Genomic DNA, 27,767 nt, shown 5'->3' on the forward strand with positions numbered 1-27,767 from the left:
CAACTTCTCACCAGAATGATGCAACATTTTAACATTTTAACAGCTTCATACCTATTGTTTCCTCTCAATTACAAACACAGCTGTAGTAATTAGACATTTTGCCTTTTCTTCAGGGATTTGGGCTGTATTATTTCATGATGGTAACAATGTCATTAGCATTCCCGACAAAAGAATTCTTAAGGTTTGAGGAGTTTTTTCATTTCTCAATTTATTCTGCAAAAATGTACCTAAATTGCCCTGAAATACCATATGTAGTTTCCACAAAAGTATAAAAATCTTTTCCTTCCTCTCATACCCTCACACATCCAACAGTTTTATGGTATAGTAACATATTTCCATATGATACATGCAGTCAATGCAGATTTAGAATTTATAAAGCTGCTTCTTTCAACTTCACAGCGTTGAAGCAGAGCCAGAATATGTGAAAATTAAATGCACACAGTGGGCACGAGTGTCACGTTCCTGTCAGAGGTGTGTCAAACCTCAGCCTCTCTGCTTCTTTCCAACACATTGCAAAGAAATAATTAGAAGCTGGTCTTGCTCAATCACTTCCCTGGAATGTTTAGGATATTCATGGTAGTATTTCATAAGAATAGCATAATCATGAATAATAACAGTAATTACTCCTATCATCAATATTAGAATTATTTCCTCACAAATGGAAGTCCACAATGAAAATACTCAATGCATATTGAATTTTCTGTAGCATAAAAGATTGCAGATGGGAGTTACTATGGAGTGGCTTAAATCCATTTCTGTCATCTAATAACTTGGTCATTCAGTCTTACCAATTTATCTAGTGCTAAAAATGTAATAACAAATAATCATAAACATCACTTGCCTGTGTTATGACATTTATTTTATTTCAGAAGTTTTTGAAGGGATGAAAGTACTTCATGCTATTTGCTGGTACCAGGCAGTGCAAAGTTGATGATTTTCAGTATCTACGTGTGCCTTTGGTTGATTGCTGCATTCCAAATATAATTTATATGTGGGAGCTGGAACTTTTCTTTTTGCTGCTTTTTTTTCCCCCTCATTTGGAATTTCACGTGTGATTCTGTATTTTTACCTAATGGTACAAACCTTAGGGTAATTCATATAAAGTGTAGGGTCCTTGATTTAATGAAATGAAGGTATAACCAGTGAGAAAAATCAGTGTGTATTTTCTCTGGTACTGTTTCTTTAAGAATTATGGGAATAAAGATACACCATTTTTATGTAGTTTTACTGTGTTTTAACATTTGTAGCAGATCTCTGCCTTACAGACTTTGGCAGTATCACAAAGGTCATATTTTCTTACATTTAAATTATTCATGAAGAGTTTCTTCAATGCACTAGATAAACTTGCAATGCCAAAAAAAAAAAAAAAAAGCAAACAAAAAAAAGAGAAAAAAAAGAAAAAAAATCAAAAAAAACCCTGTCTTCATCTGTGTGCATTTGATGGAATGGATTAATGTAAAGTTATGGGAGTCCACAAAAGAATAAGATACATAAGTATGAACCTTTTTGTTGTTGACTTGATCACTGCTTTAGGTGACCAAGACCATATTGTTGCTGTGGGCTGAGATATATCATACCCATTAAGGATTGGGCTTCAGGGTTGGAATTAACCTGGCTGAGCAGGAAATTCTGCTCCTACAGCTCTGGTGAAGAAAGCAATGGGAGAGGAAGGACAGCAGAGCTGAGAGCTGCCAGCCCAGATTCCAGCTTTAGCCCATCTCTAAAGTGGAATAATTGCCTTTCAGTCCTGCTGTCCCCTCACATCTCTCACTGGGATCTGGGAAGATCCACAGCATTGCAGGAAGAACCTTGGCTTGAAGAAAGCCCTTGTATGGTTGTTTCATGCTTCTGAGAGATTTCTGTGCTGAAGCAATTTTCCTGGTTAAAAAATTTAAAAAAAAAAAACCAATCAGCCCAGTACTATTATTTTAAGAGATTTACAGATGTGATGCAATTTCAGGAACTGTGATAGAAAGGGACAGGTTGGTACCAGTGGGGAGATTGAGGGGCTGTTCATGGCAGTAATTGAGTGTAACCATGGACAGTTACAGTGCAATTACTTGGCTGGGGGGTTTCTCATTACATTCATGGCTGATCTTTGATCCCTCTGTCCTCTTTCCCAGGTCGTCCCATTCCACCTACATCCTCGTCTAGCCTTCTCCCATCTGCTCAGCTGCCCAGTTCTCATAATCCTCCACCAGTTAGCTGCCAGATGCCATTGCTAGACAGCAACACGTCCCATCAAATCATGGACACCAACCCTGATGAGGAGTTCTCTCCTAATTCATATCTGCTGAGAGCGTGTTCAGGGCCACAGCAGGCTTCCAGCAGTGGTAAGAAAATTGCAAACATATGGAGTTTGTTTGTGACATGTTTGTGCCAGTTTTGTGCATTCTTTTTTAATGTGCAAATGTGTTCTTGCATCAGCAGAAAACTGAGAGCATCTATGGAAATGGGGCAATGAAAATCTTACTGGTTTATTTAATGGAAAATTCCTGGAAACACAATTCATCATATATGGTGTTCATTTTACTATAGAGAGATTTTTAGTTTGAAGTATGGTAGAAGCTGTGTAAAAAATATTATTGAATTCTTGTCATCAGAGGGATTTATTTTTCAAAGTAAGTTTCCTGCTCCTTGTTGCATCTGGTAGGAGAGAAATGTACACACAATGGTTCTTTGTTCTGCATGGGCTAATCTAATATATCATTTGGTGATGAGGTTTTGTATCTTAAAATGCATGTGGCTTCTGCCAGTCTGTGTCTGTTCTTGTTTCTGAATCTGTCTGATTCTATACTTACAATGTCACATTTAACTAAGATCTGCTGTTTTTCAGCAAATTAATTCTTGTCTTTCAGGCCACTGTTTTAAAACATTTGCAGCTCTATCAGTCACGGAATCTGTAGTGCCTAGGGTTTTCTTTCTTCTTTTTTTCCTCTTTTTATTTTTTTTTTATTTTAATTTTTATTAGTAGGTGCTCACTTTTCATTTTGACAGCCAAAAACTGAGGAGTGAAGATGCAATCCCTTTTTAGAAATACCAAAAAATCAAAAGAAGCTATTCTAGCACCTTTTTCCGTTATATATATAGATATGTTGTATGTTATTTAACTGAACACAATAGGTTTTCTGTGCAGTTTCTGGTCTGTGCTGTGAGGAGGCAGCTCTGAGCAGCACTGGAGGTTGTGAGGTTGGGACTGTGGGGCGCACACAGCACACCTGAACACCCCCCTCTAACAGGGGCTGGGGGCTGGGGGGTGATCAGGGAGCTGGATTTGAAACAGAACATTCTGAGTGGATATTAGGGATAAATTTTCCCCTAAGCATTGGGTTAGAAGAGGTGGCCCTGGGAGCCTGTCCAGTCTCTGTCCTTGGAGCTTTTCAAGAACATGTTGGCTGAAAGCCTGAGCTACTTGCTCTGACCTCAGAGCTGCCTTTGCTTGGCAGGGCACTGGACTGGGCACCTCCTGGGGCTCCTTCCATCCTGAATTATCCTTTAACCCAGGTCAGGAATGCTAAAATGTAATTGCACAAAGAAATAATAATTCAGAAATTGAGTGTGCTTCCTTGCTCCTCAAGTGTATTGTTATGGAAAATACAATGGCGCTTTTGAGGGGGTTTCAAGAGATTGGGAGTGATCTGGGAGCTGCAGGTCTCAAAATCTGTAATGGGCAACTCTGCAGAGGCCGTGGAAGTGGGGAGGGGGTCAGGAAGGGATTTATCTTTGAGTCAGTGTAGTTTCATGCCTTAGAAACACTCGAGGCCTTTGCAGGACTCAGCCATTTCTGAATAAGGGTGATCCAGCTGATTGAAGAGTCTTCGTGTTTTCAAAAGGTCTCAGCAAAATTTGTCAGAAAATGCTTTCAAGGAAGCATTTCACCTAACATGGGGTAAGAGGGAAAGTTCCTGCATGGTGAGCAGTTATCTGAAAGACGGTGAGCAGAAGTTGGAGCTTCCCAATGAATTTTCACAGGACATTAAAATACTCAGATGGTGGGGTAGGAAAATAGGTGATGGCAGGGTGCTAAGAACGAGATCAGCTTGTATAAAATCACAAAAGCACCTGTGAGTCCAAGTAAGGGGGAAATAAAATGACAGGGGACCTTAGGGCAGAGAAATGTAAAGGGATATCATGGAAAAAGCTGCTCTGGTTCCTGGGTTGGTGATGGATCCTTACCTGTGCAGGGAGGAATGCTTGCATCATCTCAGAGCTTAGGAACAGGGAAACTTCACAGCTGAAGAAAGGAATAAAGAGTGAGAGAACTCGTCTAAAGGGAGAGGTGGATCAAGCAGTTGATGAGATTTTAAAGGGGAGTGGGAAAAGTAAATGGGAGAGGAATGAAATAAGGAGAAGAAAATCAAGGTCAGGGAATGTGAGCTAAAAGGAGACCTGGTGGATTCTTGAGTACTTGGTAATTACAGCCACTGCTGGGACTGAGGGAACCAGCATGGCTTTTCTTAGAAAGCCAAATGAAGGAAGTGGCAGTAAAACATAGAAAATTTGATGGAAGAGCTCTTTATGTTTCATTTTAAATCATAATCACTGTTTCTTTGTATCCTTAAAAGCTTTGTGTTTGATAATTGTTACTGTGGGCTGACCCAAGGAATATTTTCAGCATCCACTGATTGGCTTTGCTTTGTTCGTGCTACATTTTAACACTTTTTCCCCCACATATCCCATTTGCTTCTTTAATAAACAGCCATATAATATATAATGACTTTTAATTTTCAGGGTATAAGATAAAGATGTCCTTTTTTTATATTTTTTCCCATACACACATGCATAATTGCTTGATCACTGCAGAGTGTTCTCTAGCATGAGTTCTGGACTTGATGCATCCTCTGGAAATTAATGAGCATTTCCTAGGGGTGTCACTTTTTCTCTTTAGTTATCACAATGTTTCTTTATAGAATTTATAAGAAAATACAACAGATTATGACTGATATGTTAAATTGGAGAAAGTTATTACTTTTTTATCATTATCCTTGAAAGATTTTCAAGATGGCTTTTGCCATCTACATGACAAGAAGAGGTTAATCATGCTCTGGTTGTGTTTTTCTTTTTGTTTTTGTTTTTGTTTTTGTTTTTTAAGTTCCTTTGGAAACTTAGCAACATAGACATTTGAGAGACAGTAATTAAATGTAAATATTTTGCTTAAATTTGGGCTTGGGTTAAAAAGGAAGATTTTTAGATGCTCATATGTAAAGCTTAGATCCAAGATAATCTTCAATCTTTCATGAATTTTTGCAAGCAATTTCTAGCTTCTTCTTTAAATTTTCCAATCTTAGTCTTCAAAGTACATGCTGAATATTAAATATTTGCCAGTGTCTTCTACTAATTACGCTATAGAAGTTTCCTCTTGTTTGTCTGATTGGATACTTCTCTTGCTTCAAGCTCTGTAATTACAGGGTGGCTCTTCAACAGGTTTAAGATTAACCTTTTTGGATATGAGGAGCCACTCATCCATGTGTGCTGCCCTGTGCCCTTCACAAGAGCCACGCTTAATACATATGGAAAAAATCATTTGCCTGAAAAAATTACCTAATCAAATATTCTATCAAATGAGCAACCTATTGTTGATATTATGAAGGCCTTTAATCTACAATAAATCTTTGTTAGAACTCATCAGAACTCCCAGTTTGAGAGAAATGTGATTATAGCACTCTTAAAATGACATTACATCATCGGGGTGATTGGTTTATCATTTGGAGAAGCGACATCAATCATAACTAGCATAACCACACAGTAAATGAATTCAACCTTTCTACTGCAGAACAATGACACAATAATTGCTCAAAATCAGACTTGAAATGAAATCAGAAAATGCACTTTCTTTAAATATGATGTTAACCTAATGGAGTATATTATTAAAAATCATGTTTGAGGTAGTTCTATGTAATTAAAAATATGTGAAAATGTATTCCTTTTTTCTCTCATTAGAACCTGTTTCAGTTGCAGAATCATTTTCTATGCAACAAGATATTATGCTGGTTTTAATTGAACTCACATCACTTACGTTCCTCTGCTTGTATTTCTTAATATAATATGCAGCACAATTATATGTGATGAAGGACAAGAGGTTTGTGAAATCTGGTGCACCTGCTGATAGTATTTTGAAAAACACAAACATTGTAGAAGGAAATGAGACCTTTTACCTGTGAAAAGTTAGTGGATTTTTTTTTTTCCTTTTAAAAGAAGGTCAGTTCCTGCTATACCCTTTCCTGAGATGGTTTCTTACAGTAGGAATAGGTTTATTTCTTCTTCTTGTATGTGTTTTATCTATTTTTTTCTGCTAATATAAGGTGACTCAGCTTGTTGAAATGCCATTTTAATGGCTTCAGTCAAAATACAATGTAACAAACAGGCTGGTTTTCAACCTTATGTGAAAAAAACAAAAGAGTTTTTGTTCTATGCACCTTTGCCTTTACTGGAGTGGATTTATTGCTATTAAACCAAATTTTGAACTCACAACAATTTGTTTGTTCATTTGTCAGTCTGAGTAAAAGACACAGGATAGACCTACTCACACATCAGGTTTTCACATAATGGATCCATAATTGGACACATTCATCAGCTTCAGCCACTCTAGCTGTGAAAAAGCAGAAGCACAATGATCTCTGGAGTATTTTGATTTGGGGAAAAATTCCAGGCTGTGGTTTAGATACTGTCATGATTCCCAAGAACTTGCTGAAGGGGGATAGTACCCATTTTTTCGGTGTTAAGGTGTCTTTTTGGCTCAGAAACAATGGCACAAACCATTTGCTCAATTTAACAATAACTGCCCACAGAGTGGTTTGGATGCTGCTTAGAGGACAGGGTTTGATTTGATTTTTTTCACAAGCAGTTTTTGTCAGCAAGGAGAAAAGAAAAGAGAAACAGGTTGGCTTGAAGGAAACAATTGTTGTTCTTTCATGTTGTCTGTTAGTTAGAGTTGAAATAAAGAATAAGACTGCTTATAAGCCTATTGTGTGGAAATATCATGTAAAATATCAATATACATTATATTCAGTATAAATATCTAGATGGATCTCCTGTGTTCCACAGATACTACCTGTCTATAGAATTTCATTATTATTAATGTGTAATTACCACCACCTCCATGCAGTTTAATCTAGTTTGTAAAAATCTTTTCTGAAAGAAGCCAGAATTTTCATTAATGCAGTGTTGCTGAAGGACTTATTTTAGATCCTGTGCTGGGAGTGCTTGGAAGTGTTTGTTTTATAGCCCTCTTACAATCTGGCATCAAATAAAGAAGTATTTCCAGTTTCTACTCTATAATGCAAACCAAAATGCAGAAGTATTGTCATCTTTAAGAAATAGTTACATCCCATCAGGTGATTAAGCATCACCCCCTACTGAATGGAGATCTCAATTTTCTGTACCTATCAACCTACAGGACAGAAAATACATTGGCAGCCACAAAAATGGAGAATCCACAGCTTCTTTTTTTTAATTATCATTTTTTTCTTAATCCTCATGAATGATTGTCTTGGGTTTACTTAAAAGTCTAAATAAAGGAGTTTGGCTGGCTCAGTAGGTAATGAGGAAAGAGCAGCAAGAAGGGAGGAAAGGAGCTGGAATCTTCCTCCCTGTGTCAGTATTGCAGCTGGGGCCAGGAGAGAGGGTGTTGTTTTACTCTGCTGCATGTTGTGTGTTCTTGCGTTTGTTTACTTTTGGTTTTGTTTTGTTTGATCTCTGTGCATCACTTCTGAGATCAGGTAGGGGGATAAGTAATCAGAAAGAAATCAGAAAGAAAATTTTGAAGAAAATCCTCCTTTGAAGGAGGCCATCACTTTCCTGTCCTAACTGCTGTATGTGATTAAGATTTCAGCAGCATCTTTCTGAATCTCTTTCAGAATATTGTGCTGTAGAATTTGTCAAGTTATGCTTAAAGCAGCAACAGTTAAAATCACTTAAGGTTCCAGGTTTCTAAATTATGTCCTATACTTTCCTATAACTTTCTCCAAAGGGCAGCCCTGCATTACAGCTGTGTACACAATTCTCCCGAGAAGCGGTGCTTCTTACTCAATATATTCGCAAGGAAATGCCATAAGGAGCTTTCTTCTGATGTTGTTATACAGCAATGCAGAAAAAGGGTGGTAGGTTGATCATTTTCACTTCTGTTTCCAAATTAAAATAATTTATGTGTTTGTTTTTGCTGTGGAGCCTGGCCTAGCTTTGAGGTTGTAAGCAAGAGTGTCTTTGTACACATATTGTTTAAGCAGTGTGTGGATGTAGCAGCAAGGCCTTTAAATAAATACATTTTTTCCAAATTTGCTTCTAATACTTAAATTCTCTAAATCATTAATGACCAGTTACATTCTCATTCTGTTGCATCTCTTGAGCACTGAGTCTAATTTTAGGGCTTAGAACTGGAGTTAGAAATGGAGGGAACAGCATGAACAATGTTTTCCCACTGGAACCAAAGGGTGCACTTTAGAAAAAGCATCAGCTCCATGTTGCTGCAACTATTACTGATATTATTGCTGCTGCTAATCTCTGTACCCTGTGTTGTTGATGCCTGCAGATGTCTGAATTTCAGCCAGAAGACGTGATTCTAGATATTAAGATATTGTAGAAACATTCTGTTTATTAATTTATGAATTCATAATAACAACAATCAAATCTCAAACAGAAGGTTCTATGGTAATAAAAATTATAATGAATTATGAAAAGCTATAGAATTGAGAACAGACTTGAATTCTGTTGTTTACGGGTTTTTTAAGCTCACCATGGTTTTGAGAGTTGGGGAGATTTTTTTTCTTAGCTGCTTTTAATTGTAATTTGAAGGTTTGTAAATGTGTTGAAATGGGAACCCCTGTAGCAATAAAAGCCTCCCAGCAAAGCAGCTGCAGCACAGACTTCCCAAGTTTCCTTTTCCCTGTGTATTGATGTTTTCTGGCAGCTCCCCTGATGGCTGGGCCAGTCAGGCCTTTTCTCATTACCAATCTTATTCTGCCTTGTTGCAGCTACTTAGAGATCACCAATATCTGGGAAACTTTGGAAAGCTTTTGAAGCCTTCCAAACTTAAAGGCTCAGTATTGTTGCTCTGTGTCATTGCACCAAGAAAATCAGTGCCTAGACTTGGTACCTTGCTTGAGAACTGAAGGGCACTGAGGATACTGCAATTATAAGCAGAAAATTATTATTTTTTTCCTTCCTTTCGTATGCTGAGTCCAGATGCTGCTTGTGTGTTTTTACTTTGTGTGTAGAAAAGGCTAAAACTGTTCTTGCTAACAGTCTCTGCTGTAAGTCATGCTGTGTGGGAAGAACTTTGCAGGCTTTCTAATAATTTTGTGTTTTGATACAGAGTTTTTAATCTTCTGAACTGCATCTCCCTTTCATGGGCAGTGGTACAGTCCTGACAACTTCCATCATGGGTAGTGCTGCTGTTTGTGTGAAAAGGCAACATTTAGAAAACATTTCACGTTTTTAGCTGCCTACCAACACAGTTTGGTAGCTGACTGAAAGTGAAGAGTTGAGCAAATGCAAATTGTGTTTCATGTGCTACAAAGTAGAGAACCTAAAATTTAGGGTATCATTTTTTCAAAATATTTTGCAATATTTGCATGTAGAAGGTTCTGTGGGTTGGTTGGTTTTGTAATAGCAGAAAGTTTAATAACTTCCTTCTTTCTCCCTATAAATCCAAATAAGTGCCATTACAAACACTTGAAAGCAAGGAGACACTTTCCAGGAGTCAATATCTTGTCTTATGGATTTTCTGATTTTGATATGCCATACACTTCTGGTTTATTTAAATGATAAATTGTGTGTTTATCTAGTGCTTAATTATTACTCCTAGTTATAAAATTACATTAATGGATTTACAGTTTTGATACCTGTTTCTAATATGATTATAAATATTAGCATCTTATCAGGCAAACTGTAAATATATGTCACCTATTTATCACATTACCATCTCTAGAAACTGAGTTTGTCTTCATATAAAGCATGATGAAATCAATCAAAATTAGGGCTTTTTTCTGTCAGAAGATACTCAGTCTTATTTTTAACAGTGCAGGAGATGGGGAACTTCAGTGCATCACTGGAGAAACATATCAGTGGTTACTAATTATTCTCAGTATTATTTTTTTTCTTGCCCTACTAATGCCTGACTCTTTGCCTGGCAGTTCTCCCATGCATGTCTGCAACATCCCTTCAGCATTAACAGAAAGAGATCTGGACTCTGTCATTTTACTCTGAGTATTTTTCCCTTTGTGTCTCCCTGCCACAACCCTGTTGCCCTCTGGGAGCACGTGTCCTGAAAGGGTTTGTACATACAGATTTATTGATGAAACTTCTGCTGAAAACAGAGCTCAGCCAAGCAAAATATCCTTTCCTGTTACTTCCTGATGCAGCTCTTCAAATGCAGAAGAATATATGGTAAGGAGGACTCCTGTGCCTGCATCACTGCATCTTCTGCTGCTGAATGCTTTTGCAAGCCAGGATTTTGTCTTTCCTACAGTCTCAACTTCAGCTGCCTTGTGGGTAGCTTGTGGCACTGCTGCAGTGGGAATGTAATAAAAATCTGTGGTTCCTCCACTAAGCAGCTGCTTTATTTTGGTGCAGGGTTACACAAATTTCTCCTGGGAGAAGAAGCAGATGTTGAGATGGGCTGCAGTCAGAGCTGAGCGTGGTGCTCTGGTGCTGCTGCTGCTCACACCGTGTGTGCCCTGCTGTGGAGCTGACACTGCTCCAAGGAGTCAGGAACTCCAAGCAAGTCTTGAACTGATCCAGGTCCTGTGTAATTTCCACAGTGTTTGAAACAATTGCAGACTAAAACTACAGATGAGGGTTTATTTTTTTCTCATGGAAGCAAATCAACCAAACATTGTCTTTTTTATTACATTGCAAATATGCATAATTTATGTTTCTGACAGATCATTACACAGAAAGTTGAGGACTTTGAATGTTTGTAGAAGTTAATTACTGGCCTGAGCAAATGCTTAATTTTCAGATCGATTCACATCAAGGCAGAGAGGGAATCTTGTTCCATTTTGTCATCTCCCAAAATGATTCCACAGCTCAGTCTATCACATTCACAGGTGACGGAGATTTTGTCTCTTGCTCTGTTCCATTTGTTTGGATTTTGTGTTTTCTTCCAATCTGTAGCAATGCTTCACTTGCTCCCAGTTCCCCAGGCTGCTTTTATTGCAGTGACCTTTTCTATCCATGTAGGATGCTATTTGTCATTCCCCTCTCCTTGGATCCCTGCCTGGCCCCACCAAGGCACTGCCTCACGCATCGCCCCCGTACAATGGCTCCTTTCTGTCTAATGCACTTGTGCTGGGTGTCATGGGGCTGGAACAGTGGGATCTTCAGAAACTGAGCTTTTCTCTCCTTTTATTCATGTCAGGGGTAATGATTTGTGAAATAAATAAATGAATGCACACCTACAAGCAGAGCCATAACAGCATCCCTACAACTGTAGTGATAACTGGTGCTTATCTTGCGTAGTTTGGATCTGAAATAAAACAACCTAGTAAATCAAATGGAAGGAAAATTGGAAACTTGGTATGGAAACTGGGTTGTTTTGAGATGACTCCTTGTACCTGATGATCTGCTAATTTAGGAGCATAACTAGAACACTGTAGAAAATGAGAATGACTTTTTATAAATGATAAAATACAATGTGTGGGCATAGAAGCCTATATACCCCAAACCCCTAAAAGTTGTGACTCTTCCTGTGCTGTTGGATCTTTCAAAATCTGAAAAAGAGGGATTGATTTGCTGTGAACTGCCATGTCCCAAAAACTCCATTTGTAATAACAGAAAAATTCAATATTGTCTTAATACTCCCTAATAAAAAATTTCTGACCCTGTTATTTTGAAAGTTCCCTCTTGGTCTTCAGATCTGGAGAACAGTTGTTAGTATGGAATTAAATGCAAAGTCTCAACTTTGATTCTCATGATTCAGGAAGAACTCAGAAATCTGGACTTTAATATTGTGTAGTGAATTAATTAAATCTGTAATGTATACAACATGGTAATTATTTGGGGGTGTACAAATAGCTTATTCTACTGGAATCAGCAGGAATTCTGTACACTGAACACCAGGCTAACTCCTCAGTTAAGTAATGAGGTGTGAAATGTTCTGCCTGACAAAGCAGTGTTGAGTATGTTTGTTCATACTTTTTTTCCTGCAAACAGGTGGATAATTGTTTCACTTGACAGAAACCTGTCAATTATAGGGACTAGCAAATATGGAAAGGTGTAAAATCTTGGTTAGCTTGTGAGCTTCAGGTTTCTGAAAACGTGATTTTAAAAAGTAAAATAATTATAATAATTTACAACAGTTGAGAGGAGGGAGTTTGGGGAGTTGGAGCTGAAGAGGCAGAGGATGGTTCTGAGTGATTCTTTCTGGGGCTGAGGCTGAGAACAGGGTCTGGGCAAATAAAACCTTTGTGACCCTGCCATGAAGGTTTCATCAGCTCCTGGCACCTGCATTTCCAGCTTACCTGAAAAAACTTGCTGCAAAGCCATGAAGGGGTAACGTGGAGGCCAAACAAATTAAAATGCCAGTGGTAAGACTTGGGAGGGATAAAAGAAGAAATTTGGACTTTTCCAATCAGCAAATTTGGTTAGGAAGAGCAATATGAGACACTTCAATCTACAGGAGAATGTGGGTTAGCTTTTCTCTCACTCTGTTTCAACCTTTCTGTTTTACTTTCAGTGTGGGTGAAAATAAAGGAAAACACTTAAATTGTCAAAATTAAAGGTGAAAATATTTTCTTAAAAGTGTTAAAAATGAAATGGTTCTGAATTTCAAAAACTAAATCCTTATTGTTTCTGCATTTTCCAAGTCTGTCTCTTCATTCTCTATCCTTTTTCAGCTGAAAATGTAGCAAAATTCAGTTAGATATTTGTGAATGGGTTGTCTCCTTATGGTCTGAAGCAGGTACTAGGCAGAAACCTGTTAGAATACAGCTTTTATTCTAAAATCCGTTAACTTAGTAGACATGTTAAGGTCAGTCAGTTATACTTGTGAGTGCTGTCTGCTTCTGGAGAAGATGGCAAAGAGAAAAACAGGGTGCCTTGAAGAAACTGAGGAATTTCCAAGACTTAAATTTCCAGTTTGAGACTGACTTGAAATCATGATGGGATTCAGAGGTTGTGGAGAGTGAGCTGTATGGACAGGCTGGGAACTGGTGGTTCTGGTACTGCAGAAAGGCTGGTGAGGGACTGTCCTTACAGAATTGATCAAAGGAAAGGGCTGGAGACTGGCTGGAAGCTCACCTTGCCGAGGTGCCCTGCCAGCAGCTGCAGACCAGCCCATCTCCCAGGTGGCACAGCCATCCTTCCCAGTGACTTACAGGAGAAAGGCAGATCACAGAATCACAGAATCACTGGGTTGGAAGAGACCTTCATGATCATCAAGTCCAACCCATTCCCCAACACCTCAACTAAACCCTGGCACCCAGTGCCACATCCAGTCTGTTTTTAAACACATCCAGGGATGGTGACTCCACCACCTCCCCCAGGCAGAACATTCCAGTATTTTATCACTCCTTCCATGAAGAACTTTTTCCTGACGTCCAACCTAAATTTCCCTTGGTGCAGCTTGAGGCTGTGTCCTCTCATTCTGTCAGTGGCTGCCTGGAGATGATACAAATCACTAGCAGTTGTCATCCAGATGTACATAGATGGCCACAAAACTTTCTTTGCAACTACAGGCCAGTTCTAAATATCTTTTTCCTTCTCTTTATTTTCTATTGTTGACAGCTGGAAGGATTCCACAGCCTTGATTCCTTAGTTCCTCCGAGACCATGCTAGAAATGCAAATACATTAGGAGACTCTTGTTTCAATTTCTTTTTTTGGAACAATTTCCATTAATATCCTGCTGTCACAAAGCAACTGGTGCTGTTTCTCAGCTCTTTATCAAGGCAGTTTTATTCTGGGGAGCTGCAGCAATTGCTCATTGAGAGCAGGAGCCCCCCAGGGCAGCTGACTCTTCTGGGAACACCCAGCAGTCCTGTTGGGTTCAGCTGATGCCAACTGCTTCATGTTTAACATTTACATGTCTTTGAGCAAATTACTGCTGGTGGATCCTGCTGGATCAACAGCCTCTGCATCCAGTGGTTTCTTCACAGCAATTGGATTATAGAGTGGTATTTTCTTTATAGAACAGGCAGATTCAATTTGAATTTCCCAATTCCTAAGGGATACAGAGGCACAAATTCAAAATCTGGATGGCTGGTTCGATGTTTGTTTGGTTCGGGGAGAAGTGTAGGATACCTGGGGGTTTGTGTTTGGTTCTTGGGGGATATTTGAATATCCACCTTAAATACTTTACCTTTTTTCTGAGAATATTAGATTTTGAACAGGTTTTTAATAACCAATCTGTTAGGTTCATTTGATTAACAAAATTCTGTCATTATATGCTTATACTGAGAGGATCTACAGATATACGACTGTTAGGTTTAAATCTGTGTAAAAATTTCGCTGCTCAGTTACTTCTTATTTCCACAAAAAAATTCTCAGCTGATTTTATGAGAAAGTACCTAAAATGTTTGAGAAAAATGTACTGAGATTGTATTATTTCACATTGTAGTTTCAATGTAGTATTATCAAAACCAGAAAAATAATAGGTAAAGAAAACATAAAATGGAGAACTTCTCCCTCTAGTTTTTCTAACCCCATCATGTGTTTTCTAACCAAAACTCTTTGTATCTCCCTGTTAGTCACCAGTCTCAGCCACTGTTAGATTTGTGTTCCTTTTCCCAGGCCTAAGCTTTTGTTTTCTCACTGCAGGGCAGAACAAATGTCCTGGTGGTTCCTTAAGTTTTAGTTTTTCTGTTTTTCAGCCCCTGTGCTGCATTAGTGGATAGCTCTGAACTCCACACAGTGTCAGCAATTCTCTGCACATTCTGCTCAGACAAAACAATCCTTCCAGGCCTGAGATCCAAGGTCACCATCACAGCCCCAGCCCTGAGAAGTGAAACAAAAGCAAACTGGGGGGGAAGCAAACTGGGGGAATGTGACTTCATTACCTGAAGGTATAATTGGACAATTAACCTCTGATATGCACACAGACCCCACTGATACCTGCCTGAGAAACTCCTGACCATTGTCCATCTTGGGTGTAGCCTCTGCCAGGCTTTTGCACTGCCCAAGGTGTATCTGTTAGGGCCTTTAAGAAACACACACTTTACTCTTTTAACTCTCTCCAGCCTCTGTTCCTGGTGGCCACTCCAGGGCATCACTGGTGGGAGCAGTGGGAGCTTCCCACAGCAGCCATGAGAGCAGGTCTCCTGGGGAAGCTGCCCACTTCATATTTTCATGAGATTTAATGCCTTCTTCCGCTTTTGATTTGCACTTTGGGATCTGTTGAAGGTATGAGACATGGTTAATTTAACAGTATCACAACAATATGTGAATGGTGCTGAATATTCCCTTGAGTGAAGCTCACAGGGATGGAGAATGTTCAGGGCAAATTGTTCAGATGGGGAAGGAGCTGTGGCTGGGCTCTGACAGGCTCCATGAAATGAAAGGGAACTGATTTTCTTATAGCTCTCCCAGCTGCTTTTATTAATCTGCATTATTAGATGATGGTTAAAGGCTCTCTAATGATTTCTTGTTTGTGCCCTATTCATCAAAATTCACATAATGAAGCTGCTTGCCTGCTTTTGTTTGTTCTTAAATCTTGTTTGAGGCTCTAACTCGGTGCCTAGTGCTACTTTTGGCACTTTTTCATGTGGCAATCTCTGTTTCACAATTGCAAAATGTAAACCAGTGGAAGGATTCTCCATAGCTGAATTCTCACTGCTAAGCAAGGTGACATAAGGGTATTAAACTTACTCATATTTACAGGTGATGCATATCAGGATATGGATAGTTTTTGTGTTGTCTTAATGCAAACCTTAAGATTTTTTTTTGAGAAATTTTTGTGTCAACTTTTTTCAGCTGAAAGTGTTAAAAGCTTATTACAGGACCTTAAAATGAATTGATGAGTGAGCCTGAAATAGCAGATTTACTGACTGGTCCACTGCAAACATTATATATTAGTCAAGACAGAGACAGTGTTATGAAGAAGTTTTTGAATTTAGAAACAAACTTCAGGTTTCTGTACTTCCATTGAGCTTGGTTGAATCCTTTTCATGAAACATTAGAGATTCAATATGGATTAATATTAAATCACCAGGGGAAAAAAAAGTTTAATTTTCTCAAAGATAAGACAAAAAAAATAAATATAACGCTGTTGTTTTTAACGACAGCAAAGTTAGGTCCCTTTTTTGAATACTGGAAGAGCTCCAAAAAAGCCATTGGCACTTTCCCTGGGAATACTTAAATATCAGTGGCCCTGAGCAACACAGAGTTCTGCTCTGTCATTATAGAGGACTGTTATGCCTCACATAGGCATTACTGTACTAATCAATTAAACAGGAATTTGCATATAATTAAAACTCCATCATAAAGGTTTCTGACAATAAAATTTGTGTCTCCACTTATAAACACAACATATATGAGGGAAAACGTTTTGTGTAATGAAACAAATTAAAACAGCAGTGGATTTCTAATTGAACTTGGAATATCCATGTTCCTTCCTTTTAGAAATGGAATTTCCCAAGTGAAATTTACTGGCATATTTCATGTGGACATCAAATATGACATCACCTAGCATGTCATATGATGAAATGGACCTTTTTTTATCCTCTGGAGATATTAGTGGAATATTCTGATAGCTGTCAGTAAAGCAAATATTGTTGTCCAATAGAAAAGGATGATCATTAGGAAGAAAAGAGCAATTAACACCTGTGCTTGCATCTTTCACTGCTCCAGAAAATGAGTCCAGCAGAGATGATGTGCAGATAAACAGGTGCACATCGAGATTGGTTTTGTTTCTTAAATCTTTTAAATCTTGAAGTCATTATTTTTTAAAGTGATCATTTTCTTAAAACTTTTATCTGTAATGTGATAGGAAAATTTTGAAAGAATGGGGAAGAATTACACCATAGGAAAAAAACAAACAAAAAGAAACAAAAAATAAATACAAAATGAAAAACAAAACAGACAAAAGCTGTTCTGTAGATTTATTTTATTGAAGTGGTTGATTTTTATTTTTTTATGAGGAGTCTTTATTTGAGTTTATTGTCAAATATGATGGATTTTAGAGCACTGGTCTTATATATAGCCAATATCTTAGGATGAGAATAAACACCTATTTATTTCTTTAATCTGAACACATTTTTTCTCATGAGGTAAATAAGCTAATCCCTTTTTTTAAACCACTAAAGACTATTTTTAACCCCTTTGTTGAACTATTTCAAGACTACTATAACATTTGTTATCAGTAATATTCCATCAGATATTATTAAATAGATATTTATATTGCTAGATGTGTTTGGTTATTGTCTATATCAATATCCTGGAAACCTGTATAGTCTATAGGTGATTTTCATATAGGGCATGTACATATAGAAATATACATAAACATAATCCCATGGTGGTGTTCTCGTTCCCATCCATACAGGTACAAAAATGATTTTACCCAGAGTGGGAGAAACACATTCCACTGCACAGTTTATGTGTCCTGTATTTTGTCAGTGCCCAGCAGATGGTGGATATTGTGTCTGAAGCTAAAGGAAACAAAAATTGCATGAAAATTCTATGTCCAGAGAAATAAGTCACGTAAAACTAAAAAAAAAATCAATTAATATGAGCCAAGAAATGATGGAAAGGTGGGTGATGACAGACATTAGTGATGGCAGGACTTTGAGGCACTCTTAAAAATTATATTCTGTGCCAGATTTCTCATGACTTGCAGCTGTCATTTAATCACTCAAATCAGCTTTTAGAGTTTCAGAGGGTCAGAGGAGAGAGAGTTATAGTTCATTTTGAAAATGTGCTCATTGTTCAGGCAATTGCTCTTTAAAAAAACCTTACTCCACAGTATTGAATAAGCTGAGATTTGCAATTTTCAGATTTCTGCCTGAAATGGTCTTTGGAGGAGTTTTATTTAAGTCTTATGTTGCTCTTTATTGAAGGGAATAAGGAGTCATGTAAAGTTGTTCCCAGACCTTTTCACGTCAGAAATGATTTGAAATTATTTCATACACGCCTTATTTCCACTGATGTTGGCCAGAAATTCTGTCTTACACTTGATAATATAACCTTGAAATTCATTAGTCTGGTAGCTGGGAAATGTACAGATGGCAGATTTTGGCAAGACAGGGAATTTGGTAAAGGTCTTCTCTGTTTGAAGTCAGTGATTTGATAGTTGATTTATTTATCACTGCTTTAGTGTAATTTAAATGAAAACTTAATTAAGCGAGCTTTGATTAAAATTCCATATGAAGAATGTAAATGGTAAATGATAATTAATCTCGGAATTGCTAAAGTATTGAAAATAACAGAATGTCTCCCATTACCTGTCTGGTGCTTTTTTTTAGTAGTATCTCTCCAACTCCCCTGCTGTGTTTTTTCAGAAAGAATTTTATGTAATAGTGTTCTGTCCTACCAAATTATAGGCTGGTTTAATTACAAGCAGCTCTTCAAAACCACAGAGTGAACCTCAAATTGTCACAATCATATATATATATTAGTTCTTGAGCATTTCTGCTGTTGTCATTTATCAAGGACTTGAGCTCATTCAGCACCAATAAACAGAACCCAGTCTGTAAATGGGGGGAGGCTGATATTTAGGTTTAATGATGGAAATGTGACTAAGACTAGAGAGCCAAAGCCCTTGAGTTTATTAAAGAGGGAGGGCAAGCAGAAATAAGGAAATGTTCTTTGGGGCAATGTGGGGCTGAATTAGAAATGGTGCAGAGTGCTTTTGTAATGCATTTGAAATTTCCTCCAAGGCTCAATCACTTGAGTAAAATCCTTGCTCAGAGTGAGCATTTAGTAGTATTCACATTTATAGCTGCACTTGACTGAATCTGTACCAACTGTAAAATATCTCTGTATGTGTTGATGTGCCTGTCCACATCTGTCCATGCTCACACATTGAAAGTATATAATGTACAGAATATATTTACATACTACAGACATATATATATATATATGTTAGAATGTGTGTTAGAAAAATGAAGGTGAAGAAATCAGTTTGTTGGGCTTTTTTTTTTTTTAATTAGGAAGAGTCTGGTTATTTGGGAAATTGTTCTGGACAAAGCAAGGAAAAGGGCATTATCTGTAATTAGAAATAATAATCTATAATTGGTTCATTTGCCATATTTCTGCAGTTCTGATTTAGTTGAACAATGTGATCATTATGCCACCAGTTTTCAATAGAGGTGTCACAATGAAAAATAATTGCAATATTCCACAATATTAACTGTACCCTAATTGCAAAAGTTTTGAAATATAATTACCATGAAAGCTAATGCGACAGGGAACATTAAGCATAATTAGTGTATTTTAAAAAAGGGGAAAACTGTTAGAAGCTTGTTATTGTCTCATAAGGTAGCTTCAAATTAGCTGGATGCAGAGCACTTTCATCTAGGTTTTCTATAATTTTGGTTATTAGCACAGACTGCAATAAATTTGTTTGACATAGCCCACACCTGCTAACCCTGCAGGAAGGAATTTCTAATGTGCACGGGACCCAGGTTTCTCATAGAATCTGTCACAATTTCCTGGGAGACAGCTCTGGCTAAGATTTAGGGGGGGTTGGCTGTGGGGGTGTTTGTCAGATTTGGTTTTTTCATATACACAGTCAGCTCCACTGCTCAAATTTCACTGTGTTTAAGGAAATTTTCTGCAAAAGACTCATAAAAATGCTGTTACGAAGCACTTTAAACAAAACATTGATTACACATCAAAAATGTGTTCTGAAAGATTCACCGTACATTACTTATCTGTTTTCTCTATAGAATAACTACGTTTTTACAAAGAGGATGAATGTTCACTCATATAATTAGAATTTATTTTTTGAAGTAAAGAAAAACAATATATCACACCACCTGTGTAGAAACGTTGTTGTGCCTAAATAGCAGGGGAGAAGATCCAAACCATAAGAAGCAGTGCTGGCTTTCTGCAAGATGAAATTTCCTCTAAGAAACATCTCAGAGATTTTCCTGTGGTTTTTTGGTAACATTTTGCAAGTAGAAACTCAGTGTTTTGCTACTTTTACTGTGCTTCAAAATTATTGAAACTGCTTCGGGAATAAGCTAGATACAAAGAGAAATATACAGAGGAACACCATTACTTTTAGTGGATATTGTTTTAAGAAACACATTTGTTGATTATTCTTAAATTACTATTAATCACTGAGGCTACTTTTTATCATCTTTATTTATGGTTATTGCAGATATGTAACAGATTTCTTATTAGAAGAAAATTATGTCATATCTGAGATAAAGTTTTGGATTGGATAGTGCAATTAATTTTTCCCTACAATATTCTCTAGTATCTTGGCATCTGATGCTAATTTTTGGAAGTGTAATTTATGAAAAAGTTTTGTTTTCAGTTTAACTCAAGTGACTTTTAATCTCTTCAGTGTCAATCAGCATCAAGTGCTCTAACATTGCTTCTAGAGCATTTAAGATCTTATGAAAACTTGTAAGAAAGGTTCTTGTGGTTTTGGTTTTTTCCTTCAAAAGCAATTCTTATTTAATTTGAGCCTTGGACAGAGCTTGTTTCTGTGGAAGTAATGGAAAGTTTAAAACTGAGAAAAGGTGTGGAAATCCAAATGATGTCTATGGAGAGCATTATGCTAGTCAGCCATCTGAAAGCAAGCAGGGAGAATAGAAACCTGTTTTTTTCTTTCAGAAGTTAAACCGACTCATTTATTCAGCCTAACCCCATTTTCTATCATTTTCCTTTCTACGAGGGTGAGGTGGTTTTTTTTTAAAGTTCTGTTAAACTGTGGACATAGAAGTCTGCAGGTATTTCTGAATAGCCATGTGAGCTCAGGAGGTTAGAAAGTGTGACTAGAATTCTTCCAGCTGGGAAACAGCACTGCAGAGCCATCAAAGCAGGGGGGCAGGATCCGAGTGGGAAGTGGGAGTGTGTGATGTGACACTCACAACTGATAGCCAGCCCACAGGAAAATTCAGTGAGGTAATATTAGGAAGCGTGCTGTGTTCTCACTTATATCTATTAAATTAATTTTAATAGAGCAGATTACAGACTGTTCAGTGTTGTGCTTAAAGAAAGTTAGTCAAAATTTGTAACTTTCAGTAAAAGACAGCAATAAGCCTACCTGAGCTACAGAAGAGCTTCCATTTTCTAAAAGGACAAACATGGGCTGGAATGTGTAGAGCTGGAATAACTTTACCCCTTCATTTCACTGGATATTACCCCATTTTGTTTTATTTTATTTTATTTCCATCACCTTTAAACTATTTGCCTCATCATGCAGAAATATACAGCTGAGATTCAGGAGTTCCTCCCCACCCTGCTCAGCCCCTGCTCCTTCCTGCCCAGAGGCTGGGATGGCTCAGAGTGGAGATGCACCAGGGATAATCAGTGGTGCTGACAAGCAGCAAGCCTCAGATCCAGGCTTTTCCAAAAGGCCCCCTTTTCCAAGTGTCTCAGTAATGATGCCTGCATTGAGAGCTTTTTCCTTTGATTATTCACCAGAGCTGAGACTTATGGGCAAAACATTGCCTTCATTTGGCAGCACAAGTCAGCCCTGCTTTAGCTCAAACTGAGCTCATTGTTGTGAGCAGCCACGGCTGAACCACCCTGTCCTTCCAGAAAGGAGCTAACTGATGTCACTTCCACAGAAGACTGACAGCTCTGACTTAAAATGCATTAATGTTTATAAAGCACCTTGTTCTCATCAAAGTGATGCACAGCTTCATGGGGTTATACCTGTAAGTGCAGCCTGCGTGTGTCACCTGCCAAAATGCAGGACAGGCTTGGCCAAAAATGATGTTTGGTGAAGAGAGTCTTTGTGATTCCTCAGAGAGTGCTGCAGACAGCTGTGAAAGAGTTCATTCATGTTCAAAAGCTGTGACAGTCTTAGTTTGGTGTCTAATTTTCATCACTGGTTTCCATCAGCCCAACACTGAGCTGCCCTCCCTGCCCCTGGCTCCAGCTCCTGCTGCTCTCCCTCCCTTTGTGCCAGCTCCAGAAGCTCTGTGTCCCTGGATGCTCAAAGCACCTGCTGGAAGCTCAGCCAGCCCAGGATCAGGTTTGGTTGGGCTGGTGTCACTCAGGGCTCAGCCAGCCCAGGATCAGGTTTGGTTGGGCTGGTGTCACTCAGGGCTCAGCCAGCCCAGGATCAGGTTTGGTTGGGCTGGTGTCACTCAGGGCACTCTGCTGGTGGCACCTGCTGACAGCACAGGAAGGGCTGGGACACAAGGGCTGAACTGCTGCTTTTGGCAGCATTCTGGACTTGGTCAAAAACAGCTGGAAAGCTGCACTCTTCAAGATATTTGTGCAAAGATGAGGTTCTAATTAGCTTTGCTTGGGATGCACAGTCAGTGGCTCCTTTGGAGGATGCCCTGCTGTGCTGAGGTGCTGCTCCTGCCTCGTCTTTTCATGTGTATCTAAACTGATTCTCCTTGCTGACCTCTCTGGAGCACGTGCCTCACTGTGCCTCTTGCTGCTCCTTTCTCTGATGAGGAACTCTCTACTTTGCTCCATCTCTTCAACTCTTTGCCTTTCTCTCCTGGTTTTGTTTTTTCTTTCTTCTGACCTCCTATTATTCTTCCCTCTTCCAGTTATCAGTAAATGGTTCAGTTTTTTTCTGCAGCCAGGGCAGAATCACAGGGCCTTCTGCCAGCAGGTAAAGAATAGGAGAGATCACCCTTCCCAAGTAACTCAGGGCTCTGCTTCCTTCTAAGGATCAAATCTGATGTATTTCTTTTGCAAACAACTTTAAGCTACGTGCCAGACTTGCATTGATTCATTATTTAGTGCTTACTGTTAACTCCTTGGCTTAATTCCCCTGTTATTTATTATATAAAACATTATTTCATTAACTAGATTGAAACAGATGAGAGTGGAGAACAGAGCGCTGTCAGACAAATTTAAATGAGTATTCAATATCTAAAATCAAGCTTTAGATTTTCATGAATTAATCTCCATTTAAGCTCCTTCTATTTGCCTTCACTCTTAAACATGTATGCAACTATTCAGGCATACAAAGCAACATGTGAATACTGAAAAGTGCTGAATTTTTGTTTTTAAATAGAGCATTATTTTTAAGTAGAAAAGGATTTTAATAGAAAAGGAGCCTCACCACCACCACAACAAATATTTGTTCTTACTACTGCTCAGCATATCTAGATGTGAGATTCACCTTCTTGCCTGCTGAAATTGTGTCTGTAAGTGAACATTCTGAATTGTGGTGCTTAGAGATTGTTTTTTTTTGGAAGGATTGCTTTGCTGGGAGCCTCAGCCCAGGGAGCTGCTGTGCCTGTAGGAACATTCACAGCACTTCTGAATATTCCTGCAATCTCTATTGGAGCATTTTTGGATTAAGTGAGAAAAATTTTGTTCTCAAGATATTTGGGGTGGGTTGCAGGTCTTTATCTCACTATATTTCAGCTTTCTTGATGGTTTGGAACAAAAGAGAGCGGACTGATGTAAAGAAAAAAGCAACTTTAGGTGTGTGAGCCAGGCACCTACACCTGCCATTCCCCACAAAACCTTTCCCACTGGGTCACTGGGGATGTTGTGCAGTTCCTTTAGAGCTCATGATGTGTCCCTGCTGTTTGTAGCAAAAGAAAAATTAGTCATTTGAATCCTCTTCTATCTTCCCTTTCCTTTGTCCCTTTCCAACATAGAGAAACATTGGGAGAGTATTAAGAAGCCAAACCCAGCTTGCTTCACTCTGTTGAGCAGGGGGGATGCCTTTGTTAATTATCATGAGAATTTGTTTATTTATTTCCCTTAGCTCCTAAAACATACAGGTCCAAGGCAATATCAGTAACTAATTAGTGTTCTGTGCTTTGCAGTGTATAGGAACACGCCGTCCTCTTCTCATTAAGATTTTCTACTTATTTTCATGTGGTTTTCAGGACATTTCCTGTTGGGATTTTCAGCCATAAATAGCTGTCCATTTTTTATTCCCACCAGCTGTGCATTTGAGGAGCAGGCAGCAAAGTTTATGAATCACTTCTCCCTGACAGATCGCAACAACCACAATATTCTGCCACACAGCCAACAGCAGCAAGTGAATGATATCAGCTCTTAACTCTCCAGAAAACTCTGTTCAGTAATTAAACATTAAGCCTCTGATGCCTATCATCATTCCCTGCCAAGACCCTTTACAATCCAGGTTTGCTATGTTCAGGTAATGATATTAGAGATGATCATTTATTCTGGAAATGTAGCTACCTGAAAAGAATGAATTTGCTGAAATCAGAATTTCATTTATGAGCTGGCTTTTCAGGACTTTTCAGCTAATGCTGACAGTCACCATGCACGAATATTTATTTAGTTAAAAAGTACTCTGAATGTAGGATAACTGACAAAGAGTGATGAAAACAACAATGTTTAAAACGGTGGCACCACTAGCAGTGTGTAAGATAATGCAGAAATCTGCCTTCATTCAATAAGGACAAATGATCCAACAGCACTTCAAGCTTTGGCCATAATTTCCAAGTTAATCTGCTCTGCTTTGGTGTCAACATAAAATTGAGATCAACTCTCTAGCTAACAAAGCAGCTCTGGAAATTTCAAATAAAAATTCAAACTTGTAACACATACAGCACTGTTGACAGAAACTGTGAAGTCTGTTTTCCATCAGTGTATGTACATAGCTCATTTAATGTTATTGTGATGAGAAATAATAAGAATAACCCTCAAATAAATTAATAGCTGTATGTTGTTTGGTAGCGGCCACAGCTCCTGCTCACCAGCTGAAGCTGTCACTCTGTTCACTGAGAGTAATTTTCTATTTTACAACAAAATAGCCAAAGGAAATAAACCACACAGAACTTTAAAAGATCTGAAGCCTAAGTTGCAGACTCAAGCCTGGAAAAGGCTCTGATTTTCAGAAATAAGGCTGAGTGTGGCCAGGCTTTTCCTCTGTGGTGCATTGTGCCAGAAGCTGGAGCACTGCTCTGCCCCCCAGCCCCAGCAGCTTTTTGGCCAGCCTGGTTAGCAGGGCACCCCTCCCACCATTTCCCAGCTCTCCTAGATATCCAGTGCACATTCTGCTTGTCTGCCTAATCCTAATCCTCTTTTCCCCTGCTCATTTTCTAGTGATACTTATAAACTGACTTCTACCCTTTAATTTGTTTGGCTCTATGTCAGGTTTTTTCTGTTTTGGTTTTTGTCTCACCTTTCTCAATAGTTTTCAGTCCTTCTTTCCTCTAGTGGGAACTCCAAAGGTCTCTTTTCTGCTTTCTGTCTTGTTTCCTCTCAGAGCTTTGATTTGTTTTCTCGTTGTCTCCATCCCCTGACTGACAGCTTTCCATTTCCCAGCTCCTCATCCTGCCTTAATCTTTTTTAGCTCTCAGTCCTTGCCTTCCTCCTTTCATGGCTAATAAATACCAGCATCAGCCAGCCCCAGATCCTCAGCCTGTGGATGCCACACGTTCAGGTGCTTCTCCCTGCTGCAGGAGATGCTGAAGGAGGACTGCAGCACAATATTAACCATTTCCAGGCTTTCCTGCCAATTCCATCACCGCTGCAGGTCTTTGCTGGTGATGTCACTGCCAGTCCTGTAGCAGAGACAGGAGGCTGCTGCTGCCACTTCTCATTATTTTGGTTGGATTTGTTCTCACGTGCCTTGGACAATGTGATGTGTGCGTGGGTTTGTTTTATTGCCTGTCACAGGCAGGGTTTAGAGCAGGAGCCCCCATTGCAGAGAGAGGAAAGCCTGACTTGGATCCTGGCCTGGAAATGGGAAATCTGGGGAATGAAATGAAGCTGTGGTACCCATGGACATAGGGATGGCAGGAAGCATTTCACCAGTGGTCACTGCAGCTCCACAGGCATTGTCTCTGCTGCTCTAACAGAATATTCCTCTCTTCTCCTGAACACAGGCAAAGCAGAACATTCCTCCTGCCTCTCTCCCAGGAAAAGCTCTTTGCCTGACACTTCCCAAAGCAAGACTAGGCCAGTTTCTGTAGAATGATGGCCAAGTTACTAGGGAAAGAAAAGGAAGAAAACCACAATATTCAAGTAGGCAACACAGAAAAGATTAGTAAATGGTGGAATTTCTAGTGTATGGGGTGTATGTACAGATGGAAAATTGCCCAAAAAAAGTGGTAGACATGTAAATTAAAATATTCCTTTGTCATTCAAATTATTTTGCCAGTCTTATTTATCTTTAGAAAAATGTCAGAGGAGCAGCTACACTGAAATTAATCTTTATTTACATCTTTAAAAATAAGACAAGTATTAAAAAATCCCTATGCAGAAAATAATAGAATGCTGACAAAATAAATATACATTTTTGCTTGGAATAATGATGAACAGATGCAGTATTTCAAACAGCTCTATTGCATATTTAAATCTCCTTTTAATATATTTCTAGGATAGAAGCAAAAATTAAAATACTGAAAATACAAAGAATCAGTGTTGTTTGTTTGTAAATAAAAACCAAGTTGACATTATTAAAATAAAGAATAGTTGTGAATGGAAACCTTAGATTATAAGGGAGATTTGGCAGTTCATGTTTGTACAAAGAATACTTGAAAGGAAAATATTATGTCTTTCATAAAATGAGATTTACACAGCTAATTCTTAATGCCCAAAAGTGAGATTGCCTTGCAAGATGTTAGATGTCAGGCAGTATAATTGCCTCATAACAGAGTTTTGAACAGTAACTTCCCCTAGTTATAGAGAGCCTCCTGAAGGACTCAAACACAGCAGCAGTAATGCCATATTTTATTAATCTAAAATTATTCACCTAATGTTTGGGGACTGTATTTCAAATAGGAATTGCATTTCAGACTTGATGGAATAAAATGCGCATTCTCATTTTCCCCCACTTTCTCTCATCTCTAAATGTTTGATGGCAGGAGTTTGAAATGTTAAACTAAGGAGAGAGTTGTGTTGGCAGGGACTTGTGCTGATGGCCACTGTTATCATATATTATTGCAGTCTGGAGCGTGACACTACCTCCAGGCACCTGGATGGGTCATTATTTAAATGCACAGCGTGATGCAGCACCACTTGTGCCACAGCTGATGTGTAGCTACACCAGTGAAGGTGTTTGTGTGCAGCCTTGGGTGTCTGTATTTGCACATTTTTTGGTTAATTTGGTTTTGTGATGGCTTTTGTTCACATCAAAAATTGTTGTTGACAAGTGGGTGAGACAGCCCCAGATACAGGTCAAATTCTTAAACGGGTTTTCTCCCAGTTTAGTGGCACTGTGAAAATCTTTTTGTGTACAGTGCTGTGCTTTACAAACTGCTTCCTACGTATAGTTCTTGATAATTTCCTTCATGTTTGTGACCCTTCTTCATTAAGTTAAATTTAAACTTCTTCCCATAACTAAATAAATATTTGGTTCATCCAACAGTATCATGTAGACTGTGATAAGTAAATCTTGGCCAGGTCTTTTAACAAATCTGTGTGACTGGTTGTTAGGCCACAGTTTGGATGAAACTATTTGAGTTTTTTAGCAGGGCTAGAATAGGCATAAGATTATTTAAATGAGCTTTGAAACCTTATAGTTCATCAGGCAAACTGCTGTAGGGGACTAGAAAACATGAAGGGAAAAGAGAGAGGAATTCTGAAAGCAACTAGAGAACCCTTTTGACAGTTATTTCAGCAGATAAAAAGCCAGCTTCTTGTGAGAAAGGAAAGTATCTCCTGGCATTGGTTTGTGTCTTATGGACAGTTGTGTCATTAATATGCAAATGCAGAATGTAGAGAAAAGCATGTGTTGAGTGTTGAGGCACAGATTATTCAA

The 27,767-nt window shown here is 38.5% G+C and overlaps 1 protein-coding gene across 5 annotated transcripts in view; it reads left to right on the forward strand.

Moving 5' to 3' along the window:
• TENM2 (teneurin transmembrane protein 2) overlaps positions 1–27,767 on the forward strand; it is a 619,855-nt gene that overhangs the window by 390,521 nt on the left and 201,567 nt on the right. For all 5 annotated transcript variants that reach the window (XM_088063463.1, XM_088063464.1, XM_088063465.1 and 2 more), the window contains one exon: positions 2,124–2,333. In XM_088063463.1, the coding sequence (XP_087919589.1) occupies positions 2,124–2,333 (210 nt within the window). The remainder of the gene's footprint in view (positions 1–2,123; positions 2,334–27,767) is intronic.

The sequence above is a fragment of the Pseudopodoces humilis genome, chromosome 17 (assembly GCF_049639895.1).
Source record: "Pseudopodoces humilis isolate 2021_Gansu_Grassland_sample_001 chromosome 17, ASM4963989v1, whole genome shotgun sequence".
NCBI lineage: Eukaryota > Metazoa > Chordata > Aves > Passeriformes > Paridae > Pseudopodoces > Pseudopodoces humilis.